Genomic DNA, 18,239 nt, shown 5'->3' on the forward strand with positions numbered 1-18,239 from the left:
TATAATATTTAATAAATATACTTATTGTTTTTGGTTATATAATATATTACATCTCTAGAGCAACGAAAGCAATCTGAACAAAACAATTGTTTATTTTTATTACTCAAAATGAATTTGGGGAAAGAAACATCTGAGAGGAAGTTGGTAATTAAATAAAATATAATATGAATATTTAAAAATATGTAATATTTAACATTTCATTAGATTTCAAATGCAATTCAAATAAATGAATCTTAAATGTAGTAAATCTTAAATATGAGTGCACACTAATCTTTATCTCTTTAGTACTTTGCTTTAACAGACTTAAAATATATAATCAAATAGAGTAATGCTAGTTTCTAGCCGCTACCTTCCAGCGGAGTCTTCTGATAGACGCTAGCGCTCCAGGGACTGGACATCTGATCCATATGAAGACGCACCGCAAACTCATAGCGAGTGTTGGCCCGGAGAGCGGACAGCGTGACGGTTTGCTCAGTTCTGAAGAGAGAGAACACACATCTGACATCTGGATCCAGAAGCTGAAGGCCTGTTGATGTGAAGGGTTTGTTGAGGCGCGGGCACTCACGTCTGGGCGTAGCGTACGGCGCCGGCGTCGGAGGGACTCGCGGGCCCGTAGCGGATGGAGTAGCTGACGGCTCTCCCAGAACTGAACGCAGGACGACCCCAACTCAGACTCACCGATGACGAGCTGCTGGCGGCGGCCTGGACGCGGTCGGGCGGCGGCAGGGCGGCCAGACGGCGGTTCGGTGCGGCTGACACACACACACACAGGTTTGTTTTGCTACTTGTGAGGACATTCCATAGGCATATTGAAAGTTATGGTTTTTCTACTGTACAAACTGTATATTCTCTCTCCTCTTACTCATACTTCAAGATTAAAGTCAAAATATTTCAAGAATAAAGTAGAAATATTTCAAGATTAAAGTCTAAATATTTCGAGAATAAAGTAGAAATATTTTGAGATTAAAGTCAAAATATTTCAAGAATAAAGTAGAAATATTTCGAGATTAAAGTCAAAATATTTCGAGAATAAAGTAGAAATATTTTGAGATTAAAGTCAAAATATTTCAAGAATAAAGTAGAAATATTTTGAGATTAAAGTCAAAATATTTCGAGAATAAAGTAGAAATATTTCGAGAATAAAGTAGAAATATTTTGAGATTAAAGTCAAAATATTTCAAGAATAAAGTAGAAATATTTCGAGATTAAAGTCAAAATATTTCGAGAATAAAGTAGAAATATTTCGAGAATAAAGTAGAAATATTTTGAGATTAAAGTCTAAATATTTCAAGAATAAAGTAGAAATATTTCGAGATTAAAGTCTAAATATTTCAAGAATAAAGTAGAAATATTTCAAGATTAAAGTCTAAATATTTAGAGAATAAAGTAGAAATATTTCGAGATTAAAGTCAAAATATTTAGAGAATAAAGTAGAAATACTTCGAGATTAAAGTCGAAATATTTCGAGAATAAAGTCTAAATATTTTGAGAATAAAGTAGAAATATTTCGAGAATAAAGTAGAAATATTTCGAGAATAAAGTAGAAATATTTCGAGATTAAAGTAGAAATATTTCGAGAATAAAGTCGAAACATTACGAGAATACAGACTTCCGTAGAAGACTTTAATCTCAAAATATTTCAACTTTAATCTGGAAATGCTCAAATTTTATTTTTCACAGAATTTTTTATTTTTCACATAATTATTATTGTTTTCCACAGAATCTTATTTTTGGGTACAGATTTTTTTTTTTTTACTTTGCGGTTCAGGGCTTCCGTATTAAAAACACCACATAAGTGAGAATTTAATGTAATGTTTTCAGACATTTAATTGCATGTTGTTTACAAATAAATTAAATTGTAGTAGTTTCAATTGATATTACATGCAATTAGTTGAACTTGTGCTTTTTGACCCAAGTATATCTTTAATATATGTAATTTCATAATTATTCTATAGTCTTTGAAATGTTTAACCTGAACTGCAGAATGAGAAGCATTTATGGTAAACTACAACATAATATCATTTCTATTGAAACCTGTATTTAAATACATTTATAACAACACATTTGTAATGATGAAGTTGCAATTATGTACATTTAAAACTGACTTTAAATGTAATATTGTATAACACACATACAGTTAAAATTATAATCACGTACTTTACATGTGTTTATATGTTAGTCAACACATCAAAATAAGTGTATGACAAAAGATTATTAAAACTAATTTTTTTAATTAACCTTTTGACTTTGACGTTTCTAAAAGTGCATGACAGTGTACTCTTTATTTAATTAATATCATATTATCTGCAATGGCATGAATCTTAAATACACTTTTAATATTTGAAGTACACTATAAGTGCACAAGAGTAAATATTCCTTTAGCACTCGGCAGTATGTTAGCTTATCTGTTTTTCACGCTAACAATGAAAGATTGGCTTAACAAACGACGCTTTTCTAGTTAAATATTGATTGAATACAAATCCCACATGATTCAGCGTTCAATTTTTTAAGTTTAAATTCAATAAAATTAAAATGAACACTTACAAGGACATCCAGGAGTGTTGACCGTTTGGTGGGCCTGATAGCCGTCTCCATTAGCACTGACCGCTAGCAGCTTCACATGGTACTTCACTCTGGGGTCTGAAGAACAACATAAAGCATAATCAATTATTTAAGGGTCTCAAAGAGTTAAAAACTACCCGTATGAAAGTGTACTATGGTTTACTACAGTACCTAAAAAAGTCACATGTGAAAGCATGCAAATGTTTATGCTATGTGTGCATTTTCATTACATTATGAATCTGCAATGTTTGGCTAACACACTCCCAAGTCTGAATGCACAGATTTAGACGGGGGGGGGGGTTACGCCTCTAAAGGTCGAGAGGTCAGAGGTCGGAGGTCACCTTCACAGTCTCCCGGGACGAGAGCTTTATGACCTGAGGTCGGGGGCCGGACCGGGATAAAACTTTATGCTCAACTAGTTAGGAGGAAACGGGCTTAGAGATAACGCTGTTTAGATCTTTACATTCTGAGAAAACTAAAAAAAATTATGTCATTCCAAAATTCTTTTCCACGATAATTCTATGGTTTTTCCATCAGTAAAAAAATTAGAAAGAAATAGTTTTTTATCTATATGGAAATCCCTTATCAAGTTACTAATGGATTTAAGTTGAGTGAGTAAATTAATATTTCCCATTTCAAAATTAGATATTTTCTAAGAAAATGTTTTTATTTCCCATGAAAAAATAAGAACGGTATAATGTCTCTATCTATATATACATCCTATTCAAGTTGTATATATAGAGTATACAAATTTGTATACAAATTTAATTTAATTTTCTAAGATATTTGAAAAATGATTTATTTCCCAGTAAAAAAGTAAAACATTTGGAATTCCTAATCAAATTACGCACAAACTTTTTTTTTTTTTAATAATTGTGATTTAAGTGAATTAATATTTACTTTCCCTTTAAAAAGTAGACATTTTCTAGGAAAATTACACAATGTATTTCCCAGTCAAAATGATAAAGCTAAAACATGTTCACATGAAAGTCCTGTTTAAATTTCTCAGATGTTTTTAAGTGACGTTTTAATTGAATAGTGTGACTTTCAGACCTTAAAACGCAGCTGAAAACTCACATTTTTCACAATATTACTGTTTCTGATCTTTAACTCTATAATGTTGCTTAATATATATATATGTGTGTGTGTGTGTGTGTGTGTGTATCCTTGCTTCTTTTTGTTCTGTCCTGTTGCTTTAGTTCTGTTTTTTTATCTTGTAATGTTTTATATTATTTTTTTTTATTTTTTTATTGCTTTCCATTTCTTGAAAAGAAACCTTGAGCTCATGAAAGGCGCTATATAAATAATTTTTAAAAATGATTATTATTTATTAGTTAAGCAAAACCCTAACCAATTCAGACAGAACTCACTCCATCGGGACATTGAACTTAAAATTTGCATCGCCTCTAAAAGCCTTTGGTCCAGTTCTCTGCTCTCGGGTCACTTCTGCCCAGTTCAATCCCAGAATCCTTTGTGTCCAGCTGTAGAGGGTCGCTCTCACGGGCTTTTGGCCGACCTTAAACCCAGGCACAATAGACGGAGAAGCATGGGAAAACTGGAAGGAGACATCTGGGGTGTGACCTTTGACCCTGAGGGGATATTCCAAAGCCCTGGCGCACAGGACAGCCGAGCGGAGGAAGGTCATTATTGATCAAACTGGGATTCTCTGTCGATCAGATGCTCACGATGGGGAAGATGCTCAAAGAACATGTGCAATATTTCATTCCCAGGGTTATGTTTCAGAGAAAGCTTGACTTGTGCATTTTCATGCACACTTGATGAAATGATGCAGGCAGATTCCTCGTTTTAGATTATCTAGTTGTTTTAAGCAGCTCATTTAGATTAGATGTTTTTTATATTAGTCGCAGGCAACTTAATATTAGGCAAAATACACTTTACATTTTTATATCCGAGCTTAATATGAAAAATATCTAGGAAATAATATTTGTTTATTTCCAAGTAAACAAAATAGAAAGGCAAAATGTTCTCTATTGAAATCCTAAATCCAATTACTCACAAATTACTTGAGTTTTTTATTATTATATTAGTTGCAGGATACCTAAAATTAAGCAAAAGTGTTGTTGTTTTTTTGCATTGAATAAAAATGTATTTCACATTTACAATTTCCTAAAAAAAATTCGATTTTTTTTTCCAGTAAAAATTAGAAAGGTAAAATGTTGTTTATGGGAATCCTAATCAAACAAACAACTCAAAAATATTATTTAAAAAATATTAAGTTTTAAAGTGAATTAAGGGAATTAAATATATACACTGCAAAAAATGCTTTTCTTACTTAGTATTTTTGTTTTGTTTCCAGTCCAAATATCTAAAAATTCTTAAATCAAGAAGCATTTACTAGAGAAGTAAAATGACATAAGAAATTCTATTTTGTTTTAAGATAAAAAGAAAGTAATTTAAGTAATTTTTGCTTAAAACAAGCAAAATTATCTGCCAATGGGGTTTCCATTCGAATTCAGATTTTTTTGCTTACCCCATTGGCAGATAATAATTATAATTTATAATATAAAATATATTTTCATTTCAGCTCAAACATTTCTATCTGGAAATTATAATCAAGTGACTCATTAGTTTTAAGTGAATTTAGATTTTTTTTCTACGTAAAATTAGGCAAAAGTGTTTTTTTTTTTGTGTGCATTTTATTCATTGAATTAATATTTATTTCCATTATAAGAAATGTGAAATTTTCTAAGAAAATGTTTCTCATAATAATTTAGTAAATGAGTAAATCTGCTTATTTCCCAGATAAGCCCGTGTGTGTGTGACTCACTGAGGCCTGTGATGGTGTGCTGGTGGTGTTGGGGGGGCAGCTGCAGAATGGAGCCCTCTGATTGGCCGTCAGGGTGGAAACAGAGCTTGAATCCCTGGATGACCGCGTCACTGGGAGTCGGATGCCAGCGGATCGTCACGGATGTGCAGTTCAGGGGTTCGAGCTCAAGGTTTGGGGCGGGAGGCACTGAGGACACACACACACACACACACACACACTCATTAAATCAACGTGTGCACAAATTACAGACATAAACACATTTTTCTGCAAAACATTAATAGAACTCTATGGTATTTTTGCCAAGTCTATGGTACTAATAAAACAGCACTGCTATTGTGGCTGCGAAAAGCTTAATTTTTTTTAAAGAGAGTTTAAGTTAACGATGTAAAAATAACAAATATACATTTTTTATTTTTTTAAAAATTAAGTTAATTGAATTATGATTGATTTTCCCTTTAAAAAGTATAAATTTTCTAGGAAAATTACACAATGTATTTCCCAGTAAAAATTAGAAAGCTAATAACGTTTATACATATATCGAAATTCTAATCAAACTTTCTTTAAAAAAATGTGTTTTAAGTGAATTACGATTTACTTTCCATTTAAAAAGTAGAACTTTTCTAGGAAAATGACAAAATATATTTCCCAGTAAAAAGCAGAAAGCTAAAACCTTATTTACATTTTTTTTTCCAGCAAAAAGCTTTATTTTTAAGAGAGAGTACGGTTAACGATGAATAAATAACATCAGTTTCGATGATGCATCTTGACCAGTGAAGTTCTGCCATCGATTCAAGACCGTTTCAATTATTAAAGTGTTAATGAGTTCAATAAAAGATTGTTGAGAATCCCTCTCCGTCTGTCCAACTACACATGGCAGATCCGCTTGAGCAAACATCCAGCAGAACAGAGGCCATTCCTCAGGAGCGTTCCCTTTATGACCCGAAACTGAGCCGACCCTCAGCTCCTAACTGACAGCCGGGGTCAAAGGTCATCGAGTAACGACATAAACGCCGGAACAAAGCCAGTCAAAAAAATGCTTTTCTTACTCAGTATTTTTGTCTTGTTTCCAGTCCAAATATCTAAGAATTCCTAAATCAAGATGGATTTACTAAAGTATGACGAGGATGGAGGAGGAAGGAGGAACAGGGTTTTGTTTGAATAATATATATATATATATACACTCTAAAAAATGCTGGGTTGTTTTAACCCAATTTTGGGTCAAATATGGACAAACCCAACCATTGGGTTACATTTTTAAATTGCATTTTTGATCCAATGTTTGGCTTTGTCCATATTTGACCCAAAATTGGGTAAAAACAACCCAGCATTTGTTAGAGTGTATGTTGGCTAGTAGAAGTTCTGAATGGCCGGTACCTTAAAAATGAAGTGAAAAAGTTAATTTCAAACCCAGCACTGCAAACAATGCTTTTCTTACTCAGTGTTTTTGTCTTGTTTACAGTCCAAATATCCAAACATTTCTTAAATCAAGAAGCATTTACTAAAGTAGCAAAATTACAAGATATTAAGTCTTGTTTTCTGGGGGAAAAAATACAAATTAAGTGAGTTTTTGCTAAAAAAAAAAAGAAGCAAATATATATATATATATTATTCAAACAAAATCCTGTCATCCAGCACTGCAAAACATGCTTTTCTTACTCAGTATGTTTGTCTTGTTTCCAGTCCAAATATCCAAAAATTCTCAAATCAAGATGCATTTACTAGATGAGTATAATGATATAAGATATTATGTCCTGTTTTCCGGGGGAATTAATCAAAATTGAGTTTTTATGCCAATAGGGTCAGAAAAATAATCTTGTTTCTGTTTGAATTAACATTATTTTTCTGACCGCATTGGCAGATCATTTTGCTTTTTTAAAGCAAAAACTCACTTAATTTTTTTTTATTTCCCCAGAAAACAAGATATCTTGTAATTTTACTCTTCTAGTAAATGCTTCTTGATTTAAGAAATGTTTGATATTTGGACTGGAAACGAGACAAAAACACTGAGTGCCGTGTGCATGAGTTTTGAACAACACCCGTTCTTGTCTTAGGAGGACTTTGATGAACTCTTTTGACCCACTTGAAGTGTCGCCTGCTGTAGTGCAGCGCTTCCAGAACCTAAGACAAACCAAAAAGCGTGACCCAGCGGTGGTTATGGGACAGTTGCGCGGTCACCTGTGGCGCTGGATGTTTTGGGCGTGCGGTGCGAGCTCCAGGCGGACGGCTGGCTCCAGCCCACGCGGGTCGCGGCGGACATGCGGATCAGGTAGATGGTGTCGGGCCGCAGACCCTGCAGGAGGAACCGGGTGCAGTTCTGGCCCGGCACCGGCAGCTCCACGGAGGTCAGCGTGTCGTCCGAGGCCGTGCGGTGGGACAGGCGGTACGCGGACACTCGCCCGCGGCTCAGTTTAGGGGACAGAGGCTGCCAGGACACCAGGATATCAGTCGGGCTGCGACTCGTCAGGCTCAGCTCAGGGGTACGGAGGGGCACTAGGGACAAACACAGAGATAAAACACTTTATGGGAAAGATTTGAGGCTATAGTTTATTTCCATAGTCCACTATGCAGCTACATGCCAACTAACTCTCATTAGAGTATTAGGTTTGAGTTAGGTTAAATAACGGGATTTACAAACACTAGGAATTTTTTTTTTTTTACAAAAACGGAATTCTAAGCTTACAGAAAATGGAATTATGAAAAAAAAAAAAAAAAAAAAACGGAATTCTGAGTAAAAAAAAAAAAACGGAATTCTGAGAAAAAAAATATAAAAAAGAATTCTGAGTTTAAAAAAACCCCTGGATTTCTAAAAAAAAAAAAACTGAATTCCGAAACGTAAAACCTTTTTATCTCACAGTTTTGACTAAAATGTACATCTTGCATTTTTTAACTGTTTTTCTCGGAATTCTGAGTTTACAAAAACATTTTATTTTGTTGCTATACATTTTTTTCCTAATTAATTTTTTTTTCTTCATTTTTTTTAATGAATCTCAGCTTCTATTATGTAGTACGGTGGCAGATGTACTGTAGTGCATTGTGGGATTGGTGGACTCACCGTCCTCCAGCGTGTGCTGCGTGACCTGCTCCGACATGCGACTGGCACCCATCGGCATGTACGCCACAATATAAAACGTGTAGTTTCGCGCCGGCTCCAGGTCGTCCACGATGTGGCTTGTCGTGTCGTTCCCGATCACGGCCTGATATTCCTCGTTGTTTAGACCTGAGTGTACAGTAAGGTATTCTCATGAAAATGTATGACAGATATTTGTTCTTATTTTAAGCATAAACTCACTTCATTTTTGGTTATTTTTTTCTTAATATATTAAGTAATTTTTCTTCTCAAGTAAATGTATCTTGATCTAAAAAATTTAATTTTAGAAAAAAAAGGAGGAAGAAAATAATTGTTTGCAGTGCAGAGAGAAGTCTGATGTTTCAGCGGAAGGTCCCGTCCAGATATGAGACTTTTATCAAAGCTTGTTTCCGCCACAGAATTTTTTTTTTTTTAAAGATAATTGCAACTTTTTATCTCACAATTACGAGTTTACATCTCACATTTCTGACTTGACTTTATAACACAATTGAGATATATAAAGTCAGAATTGCATGATATAAAGTCGCAATTGCGACTTTATAACTCAATTCTGACTTTATAACTCAATTCTGACTTTATAATTCAAAATTCTAACTTTATATCACGCAATTCTGACTTTATATCTCAATTCTGACTTTATAACGCAATTCTGACTTTATAACTCAATTGCGACTTTATATCACGCAATTCTGACTTTATAACACAATTCCGACTTTATAACTCAATTCTGACTTTATAACACAATTCTGACTTTATAACTCAAAATTCTAACTTTATATCATGCAATTCTGACTTTATATCACGCAATTCTAACTTTATATCACGCAATTCTGACTTTATAACGCAATTCTGACTTTATAACTCACAATTCTAACTTTATATCACGCAATTCTGACTTTATATCACGCAATTCTAACTTTATATCACGCAATTCTGACTTTATATCACGCAATTCTAACTTTATATCACGCAATTCTGACTTTATAACGCAATTCTGACTTTATAACTCAATTGCGACTTTATATCACGCAATTCTGACTTTATAACACAATTCCGACTTTATAACTCAATTCTGACTTTATAACTCAATTCTGACTTTATAATTCAAAATTCTAACTTTATATCACGCAATTCTGACTTTATATCTCAATTCTGACTTTATAACGCAATTCTGACTTTATAACTCAATTGCGACTTTATATCACGCAATTCTGACTTTATAACACAATTCCGACTTTATAACTCAATTCTGACTTTATAACACAATTCTGACTTTATAACTCAAAATTCTAACTTTATATCACGCAATTCTGACTTTATATCACGCAATTCTAACTTTATATCACGCAATTCTGACTTTATAACGCAATTCTGACTTTATAACTCACAATTCTAACTTTATATCAGGCAATTCTGACTTTATATCACGCAATTCTAACTTTATATCACGCAATTCTGACTTTATATCACGCAATTCTAACTTTATATCACGCAATTCTGACTTTATATCACGCAATTCTAACTTTATATCACGCAATTCTGACTTTATAACGCAATTCTGACTTTATAACTCAATTGCGACTTTATATCACGCAATTCTGACTTTATAACACAATTCCGACTTTATAACTCAATTCTGACTTTATAACTCAATTCTGACTTTATAACTCAAAATTCTAACTTTATATCACGCAATTCTGACTTTATATCACGCAATTCTAACTTTATATCACGCAATTCTGACTTTATAACGCAATTCTGACTTTATAACTCACAATTATAACTTTATATCACGCAATTCTGACTTTATAACTCAAAATTCGGACTTTATAACTCAATTCTGACTTTATAACTCAATTCTGACTTTATAACTCAATTCTGACTTTATATCACGCAATTCTAACTTTATATCACGCAATTCTGACTTTATAACTCAAAATTCTGACTTTATAACTCAATTCTGACTTTATAACTCAATTCTGACTTTATAACTCAATTCTGACTTTATATCACGCAATTCTAACTTTATATCACGCAATTCTGACTTTATAACGCAATTCTGACTTTATAACTCAAAATTCTGACTTTATAACTCAATTCTGACTTTATAACACAATTCTGACTTTATAACACAATTCTGACTTTATAACTCAATTCTGACTTTATAACACAATTCTGACTTTATAACTCAATTCTGACTTTATAACTCACAATTCTAACTTTATATCACGCAATTCTGACTTTATAACTCACAATTCTGACTTTATATCTCACAATTCTGACTTTATAACTCAATTCTGACTTTATAACTCAAAATTCGAACTTTATATCACGCAATTCTGACTTTAAAACTCAATTCTGACTTTATAACTCAAAATTCGAACTTTATATCACGCAATTCTGACTTTAAAACTCAATTCTGACTTTATAACTCAATTGCGACATTATATCACACAAATCTGAGATAAAAAGTCAGAATTGTGAAATAAAAAGTCGCAATTACCTTTTTTATTCTGTGGCGGAAACAAGCTTCCATACATTTTGATGAAACATTACAAGGTCAGAAAAACACATGCACAGATGAATTGTTTACATCTATAACATGCATTTAAAAAACAGAAATCTCATTAAATTCTGACTTTAAGCCGCAACATTTTCTTGGTCTACCAGTATCTGGATGAGAGCCCAGCACGAGCCAGCTTGGCACGTCATGCTTCATTCAGACGCTCACCCTCAGACTTCATGTAGTGTATGGAGTAAGCGATGACTTTATCCGCGTTGTACTGGGGTCTCTCCCACGCCAGTAAGATGGCCGAGCTGGAGATGGTTTCCGCGTGGACGTGTCGTGGAGCGCTGGGACGGTCCTCCGACAGAACCACGATGAGACGGGCCGTGGACACCACCGAGCCGCGGGAGTTCTCCGCCTGGCACTGGTAGAAGGCGTCGTCTTCCGGAATGATCTGAGTGATCACCAGTTTACTGACGAAGAGGAAGATGTCGTTATCAGAAGAGGTTACGGTGTTTACTAGAGGTGTTCGTCTGTACACTGCAAAAATGCTTTTCTTACTCAGTATTTTTGTCTTATTTCAAGTCCAAATATCTAAAAATTCTCAAATCAAGATGCATTTACTAGATGAGTAAAGTGACATTAGATATTATGTCTGGTTTTCTGGGGGTAATTAATCAAAATGAAGTTGAGTTTTTGCTTAAAACAAGCAAAACTATCTGCCAATGGGGTCAGAAAAATAATGTTAATTCAAACAGAAGCAATATAATTTTTTTGAAAAAGTCATTCATGCCTTTATCAGCTCGAGGATAGACTACTGTAATGCCCTCTACACTGGACTTAATCAATCACTTCTTAATCGGCTTCAACTGGTTCAAAACGCGGCAGCACGTCTCCTCACCAACACCTCCAAACGCTCGCACATCACCCCCGTCCTCCGCTCGCTCCACTGGCTCCCAATACGGTTTAGGGTGGAGTATAAGGTCCTGCTGTTCGTGTTCAAGGCCATCAATGGTCTGGCCCCGGTCTACCTCGCCGATTTAGTAACGGTCTATCATCCATCCAGAACTCTCCGCTCATCTGAACATATCTCTCTGGTCATTCCAAAATTTAAATATAAAAAGTTTGGAGGCCGGTCATTTGCTGTCCAGGGCCCTAATCTGTGGAACGCTTTACCAACACTTCTTCGAAGCATCACCGTGTTGAGTGTTTTTAAATCGCAGTTGAAAACTCATCTGTTCAGACAAGCTTTTAACACGTAACCTCCGACTCTGGCTAATATTTGTGTTTTGTTTTGTTTTGTTTTTCCCGTTTTTATGTTGTCTATTGATGGAAAGCGCCTTGTGCACCTTTTGGCTGTTGTAAGGCGCTATAAAAATAAAATTTGATTGATTGATTGATTTTTCTGATCCCATTGGGAAATAATTTGCTTGTTTTAAGCAAAAACTCACTTCATTTTGATTAATTCCCCCCAGAAAACCAGACATAATATCTAATAGCATTTTACTACTTTAGTAAATGCATCTTGATTTAAGGCGAGACACTACAGGTGAATAGGGTACAATTTTAAAATAATAGACATCACCATGAAACTTCCTCAGTTGATTACTTACACAAGTTCATAAAAAAAATGTATTACAAGTTTTTGAAATTTGTATGTTTAATTATGCAAATTAGGCATTTTCTCATTAAATGTATGCGCAATTTTGCATATATTTTCGGTAGATAGATCTGAACATATGATAAAGCCGGGTGCAAAATTATTTTTTCATTTTGATTACACACAAGATGTTCAGAGGGATTTCAGGATATATGCTTTCATTACCTAGGAAATCTAAATATACTGTCCATAGCCTTAAAAAATAGATTTTCGCCATATTTTTTTATTAAAATCTCACATAAATCAGGCCAGGAATGATTTATTAACAAATCCCTCTGAACATATCTTCAGAATACTGCTAAGTGTGTAACTGGAGAGTTTGGTGTACATCGGCTGAGATGTTTCTACTGGAGAATGACAAAAAACTCATTTTGAGAAAAAGGCATTTAAAGATTTGTAATGTAAAAAAACTTTTTTAGTGGAAACAACTATTTACTGACACAATATCTTATCAAATCATTAGCAACAACAATACAAACCACCTAAATCACATCAAAACTTATAAACACAGCATTTATGGCCTTCAACTGAGCAGAAAAACAGTCAAAAACACACATCTGAATGTCAGAGCGCGTCACGTGATGCATCTGAACCAATCACGGCGTCAGACATTGACATCAGCCAATGAGATTTCGCTTTTAGAGTTAAATGCCCATTGTACTTTCACGATTGGTTGCTGATTAAAAGGAAATGACCATATTTGGATCCGACAGCATTGTACAGGAGAGAGAGAGCTTTCCAGCGGTGTGTGAGATTAAAGGAAGCAGACAGAGATCGCGGAGCAGCGCGTTGATTTAGAACGACAACTTTTGTTGAATTTCGGGGAAATCTACAGACGCAAATAGACAAAGTTAGTAAAATAAAGACCTAAATGTGTATTTTGGACTTTTTCTCACCACAAGTCTGAAAGAAGACATGTTATTGAAGACAAATAGCCCAAAATCTCAAAATTGACCAGTGAAAAAAAAACGATGTTTTTGCCTGCTGTGTCTCGCCTGAAGTATTTTTAGATATTTGGACTGGAAACAAGACAAAAATACTGGCTTTGTTGTAAAATAAAGTCTAATAATTCTGGCATCAAAGATCCTAAGAAGTGATTTTTCACTAAAGAGAGAAACCACAACGGTACCTGTTGTACATCTTGGTGCGCCCGTTGGAGTGGACCACCTGACCGTTCTTGAACCAGGTGATGTGTGGCGCTGGCGTGCCGTCGGCCTGGCAGCTGAACCGGGCCGTGCCGGCTCTGGGCCGCGTCTGACTCTCCGGTTTCTCCAGCAGAGTCGGAGGAACTGCAAAAAAATGAGTGGGAACTGTGAGAACACTATAAAGTTTTATGGTTATTTTTCTTGAGGTCCTTCAGAAGTGTTTACGACGCTTCGTTCCGTCAAACGTCTCTTACCGAGTACGGTGAGGTTCCCGGCCGCTGTGGTGTAGTTGCGTGTGCCCGGGGTCGTGGCGCGGCACAGGTACGTGCCGCTGTGCTGGGCTTTAACGGCTGAGATGACCAGGTTCCCGTTTCCCAGAACCCTGGCTCCGAACACGTCTATGGGTTTCGAGTCGGCCCGGCTCCAGGACACCAGCGGCCGAGGGTTTCCCTCCGCCAGACACTCCAGAACCACAGACTGATGCAGAGCGGCGCTGATGTTCTGAGGTCCAGCGAGGATGTGTGGTTTCATGAGCGGCCTGGGACCCGCCGCTGGACAGAGAACGCAGACGATTATAATGCTCTCTTTATTCCTCTGATAATGATCACGGTTCATGCTCACACAAACACACACCTGGGATGATGGACAGCTCGGCCTCTCGGCTCGTGACTCGACTGGCCGTGTTTGTTGCATAGCAGCGATAATTCCCAGCATCCTTCATTGTCACGTCGCGGATATGCAGCACTCCATTTGGCAAAACGGTGATTCTGAGACACACACAAACATGTTTAATGAGTAACTCAACCCGAGGGCTTTCAGTATGCTAGTACACTATGAGCATAAACTCATAACACTCATAAACATCAGATCAGATTAGCATATTCAGTGCACAGAGCTGCTTGATAGCTGGTTTTACATGGTTTCTATCCAGTCCAAGCTGTTTTTTAAGTCATTAGCTGGTACAAAATGTACATTTATCCATTTAGCAGATGTTTTTATCCAAAGCAACTTACAATGCAATTTTTCATAAAAAGTTATTTTGTTGGTATAAATGAAAGTATTTAGGTTTATTCAGTGATGTTAAATAATATGTTTGACTTGAATAATTTTAACTAGTAGTTCATTTAAATGTTACCATTTTTAGGTTACTATTTTTTTCAATGTACCATATTTACAAAATAATAATAATCTTGACCACTTTAATCCAGTAGATTCAATTCAATATATTTATATAAAATATATTTACTAATAATCTTAATTTTATATTAATTCTGCTTCTGATTATTTTAACCTATTAACTGTCATCCCCCTTTTTTGACCATAGATGTGAAAATACATTATTGTAGTTTATGAATTTTAAAGAAGACACTTCAGATTAATGCAGAAGTGAAAGCACTTTTACGTTTACTGTAAAACTAATTTTATTTTTAACAAAATTTGTGTGTTACAAAATAATTTGGACTCTTAAATTGGTGGAATCAAAGCCATATGTCCAACCAAGTTATGTTCCAAATTTGAAGCTGATATCACACAAATTGAGCTGGTAAATGGATTTAAAGTACCATTTTCATGGTAACAAAACGTCCATTTTTTGATGAATGTTGAGAATTTCGAATGATACCTAAAGTGTCCTGCTATTGAAATAATGATGGTTAACAGGCTACTATTAATATGTAATATTTCATATTAATATTTAGAAAGATGCTGTTGTTTTGTTGGTTAATTGCACACCTGTCTGAATCCAGAGGTAGAGATCTTTGGTTGTGTTCCCAGCGGATGAGCGCTGGAGATCCGCTGACCGCGCAGGAGAACCGGGCCATCGAGCCCAGCGTAACCTCCACTGGGACGGGGTGCGCCACAAACACCAGCGCATCTGTGGAAGAGAGACAGAGAATCCAGAACCAATGGACTATATGTTCAAAGTCAACATCCAAACCGCATTCACATCCCAATCTACATATTTCTGAGCGAAAAAAGATATAAATGGTTCACAACAGGGTCAATATAGTACACTAAAACCATTAAAAACATTTCATTACTTGAAATGAAATAAACTTAAATAAAATAAATACACAAAAAACAAAACAAAAGTGGTATTATATATATATATTTCATTTTATTTTATTATAGTTATTATAGTTAAAACCATAAAAAGTTTTTCGTTACTTGAAATAAAATAAACTTTAACTGAAATAAAATTAAATAAAAAAACACTGTGGTTATTACAGATTTTTTTCTATAGTTATTATATACTTAAGTTAAATTAAATATTAAAAACTGCAGGGTTATTAAAGTTTTGTTTTAGTTAGTATAGTTAATAAAACATTTTCATTACTTGAAATAAAATAAATATTAACTGAAATAAAGCATATTTTTTAAAAACACAGCAGTTAGAGTTATTATAGTTTTTTATAATAGTTATTTTAGTTAAAAACTAAAAACATTTGTTACTTGATATAAAATAAACTTTAAATGAAATAAAATAAAATATAATAACAGCAGGGTTATTAATTGTTTTTATTATAGTTATTATAGTTAAAAACAAAACAAAAATTGTTACTTGAAATAACATAAACTTTAAATGAAATAAAATAAAATATAAAAACCTTAAACTTGTTTTATTATAGCTACCGGTAGTTTCTGAAGCCACATTTCGAAGTAAAAAAAAAAAAAAAAAAAAAAAACCTAGTATAAAAATATAAACATTAAAAAAAAACTAATAAATTGTCAAAAAGGACCAAAACTAACTAAAATTAGAAACATAATAAACAACAAATTCAAAATATTATTAAAACTACCTCTATCAAAATGCAGAAACTAGTAAACTAGCAAAAATAGCACTGGCTCACAAACATGTATAAAGCAAATTGGGACTGTAGACCAATGTAGCAATGAGCAATGTAGACTTTAAAGTTGATCTAAATATGTTTATTAACAGAATATAGTTGTTTTGGACCAACATCAAAAGCAAATTTCTTTCACAAAATCAATATAATTCCTTTTAAAATGAATAATGGTAAGAACATCAGTGATGAGGTCTGAACGCTAACTAATCACACATCTAACCGTCCTCCCATGATGCTTCTCTCAGTTTGTGTACGGCCGTTTAACAGTATAATGTGTGTTCAGCAGCCAGACGGCCAATAAAATCCTTTATAATTCACTCAAAGGACTCAAAACACAAACTAAATGTCAATACAAACAGTTCCAGGCCTGATGTTGAGCCATGAAATCAGACTCAAGATCAAATCGTTTCCTCTGGTGTATTTATATACAGCGTAAAGCACTCAGACAGAGCCCGTTTCTGATCTCGACCGTGATTGGCTGTCTGTAAAGGCCAGAGTGCACAGCAGCCAATAATAAACAGCTGCTCTAATCAATGAATCAATCGGCTAACGACAGTGAATAATGACTCTTTATAGATCAGTGTGAATCAATGATGCTCCCATTTGAAATGAGTGTCGATATATGTGTGTTACTGTAGGCAATGAATGCAGACGATTATGTTTTATGCACTGTAAACTAAATAATTTAAGAAGTTTTTCACCTGAATGAGTGAAATGAGCACCAAAATATCACATGCATATATCAATAACATCCCATGACTGTTTCTTCTCCCCTTTTACAAACGGCACTATAAGAGCAGGACATTTCAAAACAATAACATGAAGACCAGCCCCTAATTTTACCCATAAGCCCCTGTGTTTTGTTCTCTTGTTCCTGCTGAGTCCAGCTAAAAACCCTCTAAAGGCAATCAATGATAGTTCCTCTCCTGATAAACCCGTCACTCGTGTTCGATGTTATTTACATGTGAAGCTTAATTACCACTAACTGACAGTCAAACTACTCAAACTAGGGCTGGAAACGATAATCGCGATTAATCAAATCCAAAATGAAAGTTTGTGTTTACATAATATATGTGTGTGTACGGTGTATAATTATTTTGTATAAATAAATACACACACATGCATGTATATGTTTAAGAAAAATGTGTTATTTATAAATAAAATAGTTCTATTTATATATAATATAAATCATATAAAAATATATATGCAGTATATAAATGCAAATATTTCTTAAATATATACATGCATGTGTGTGTGTTTATATATACAAAATAATTATACACAACACACACACATATATTATGTAAACACAAACTTTTATTTTGGATTCGATTCATCGCGATTAATCGTTTACAGCCCTCAGCTAACGAAAGCATGTTCCTGAGGGCGTTTTGCTAACGTTAACGAGAAGTTATGAAAACGTTATATTTCTGAATGTTCAAAATTTCCAAAAAGTTTTTTTTAAATGTGTTTTTTAAACATGTTTCTCCGTGGTTACACGAACGTTCCATTTTTGGAAACATTCTGGAATTGTTACATTTTGAATGTTCTCTGAACATTCCGAAACCAGTTGTTACATTTAAAAAAACGTTAGATGAACGTCCAACTAAAATGTTTCAGAAAAAAAATGTTTTGAGAACATTA

At 34.3% G+C, this 18,239-nt stretch overlaps 1 protein-coding gene across 1 annotated transcript in view; it reads right to left on the minus strand.

The window, feature by feature from the left end:
• prtgb (protogenin homolog b (Gallus gallus)) overlaps nt 1-18,239 on the minus strand; it is a gene marked incomplete at both ends in the record, with an annotated part of 36,456 nt that overhangs the window by 11,594 nt on the left and 6,623 nt on the right. The window contains 11 exons of the mRNA XM_079604402.1: nt 350-477; nt 566-752; nt 2,545-2,640; nt 5,351-5,536; nt 7,526-7,840; nt 8,403-8,567; nt 11,170-11,417; nt 13,734-13,893; nt 14,004-14,300; nt 14,383-14,516; nt 15,481-15,622. Of these exons, the coding sequence (XP_079460528.1) occupies nt 350-477; nt 566-752; nt 2,545-2,640; nt 5,351-5,536; nt 7,526-7,840; nt 8,403-8,567; nt 11,170-11,417; nt 13,734-13,893; nt 14,004-14,300; nt 14,383-14,516; nt 15,481-15,622 (2,058 nt within the window). The remainder of the gene's footprint in view (nt 1-349; nt 478-565; nt 753-2,544; nt 2,641-5,350; nt 5,537-7,525; nt 7,841-8,402; nt 8,568-11,169; nt 11,418-13,733; nt 13,894-14,003; nt 14,301-14,382; nt 14,517-15,480; nt 15,623-18,239) is intronic.

This window comes from Phoxinus phoxinus (genome assembly GCF_949152265.1).
Source record: "Phoxinus phoxinus genome assembly, chromosome: 25".
NCBI classification, from domain to species: Eukaryota; Metazoa; Chordata; class Actinopteri; order Cypriniformes; family Leuciscidae; genus Phoxinus; species Phoxinus phoxinus.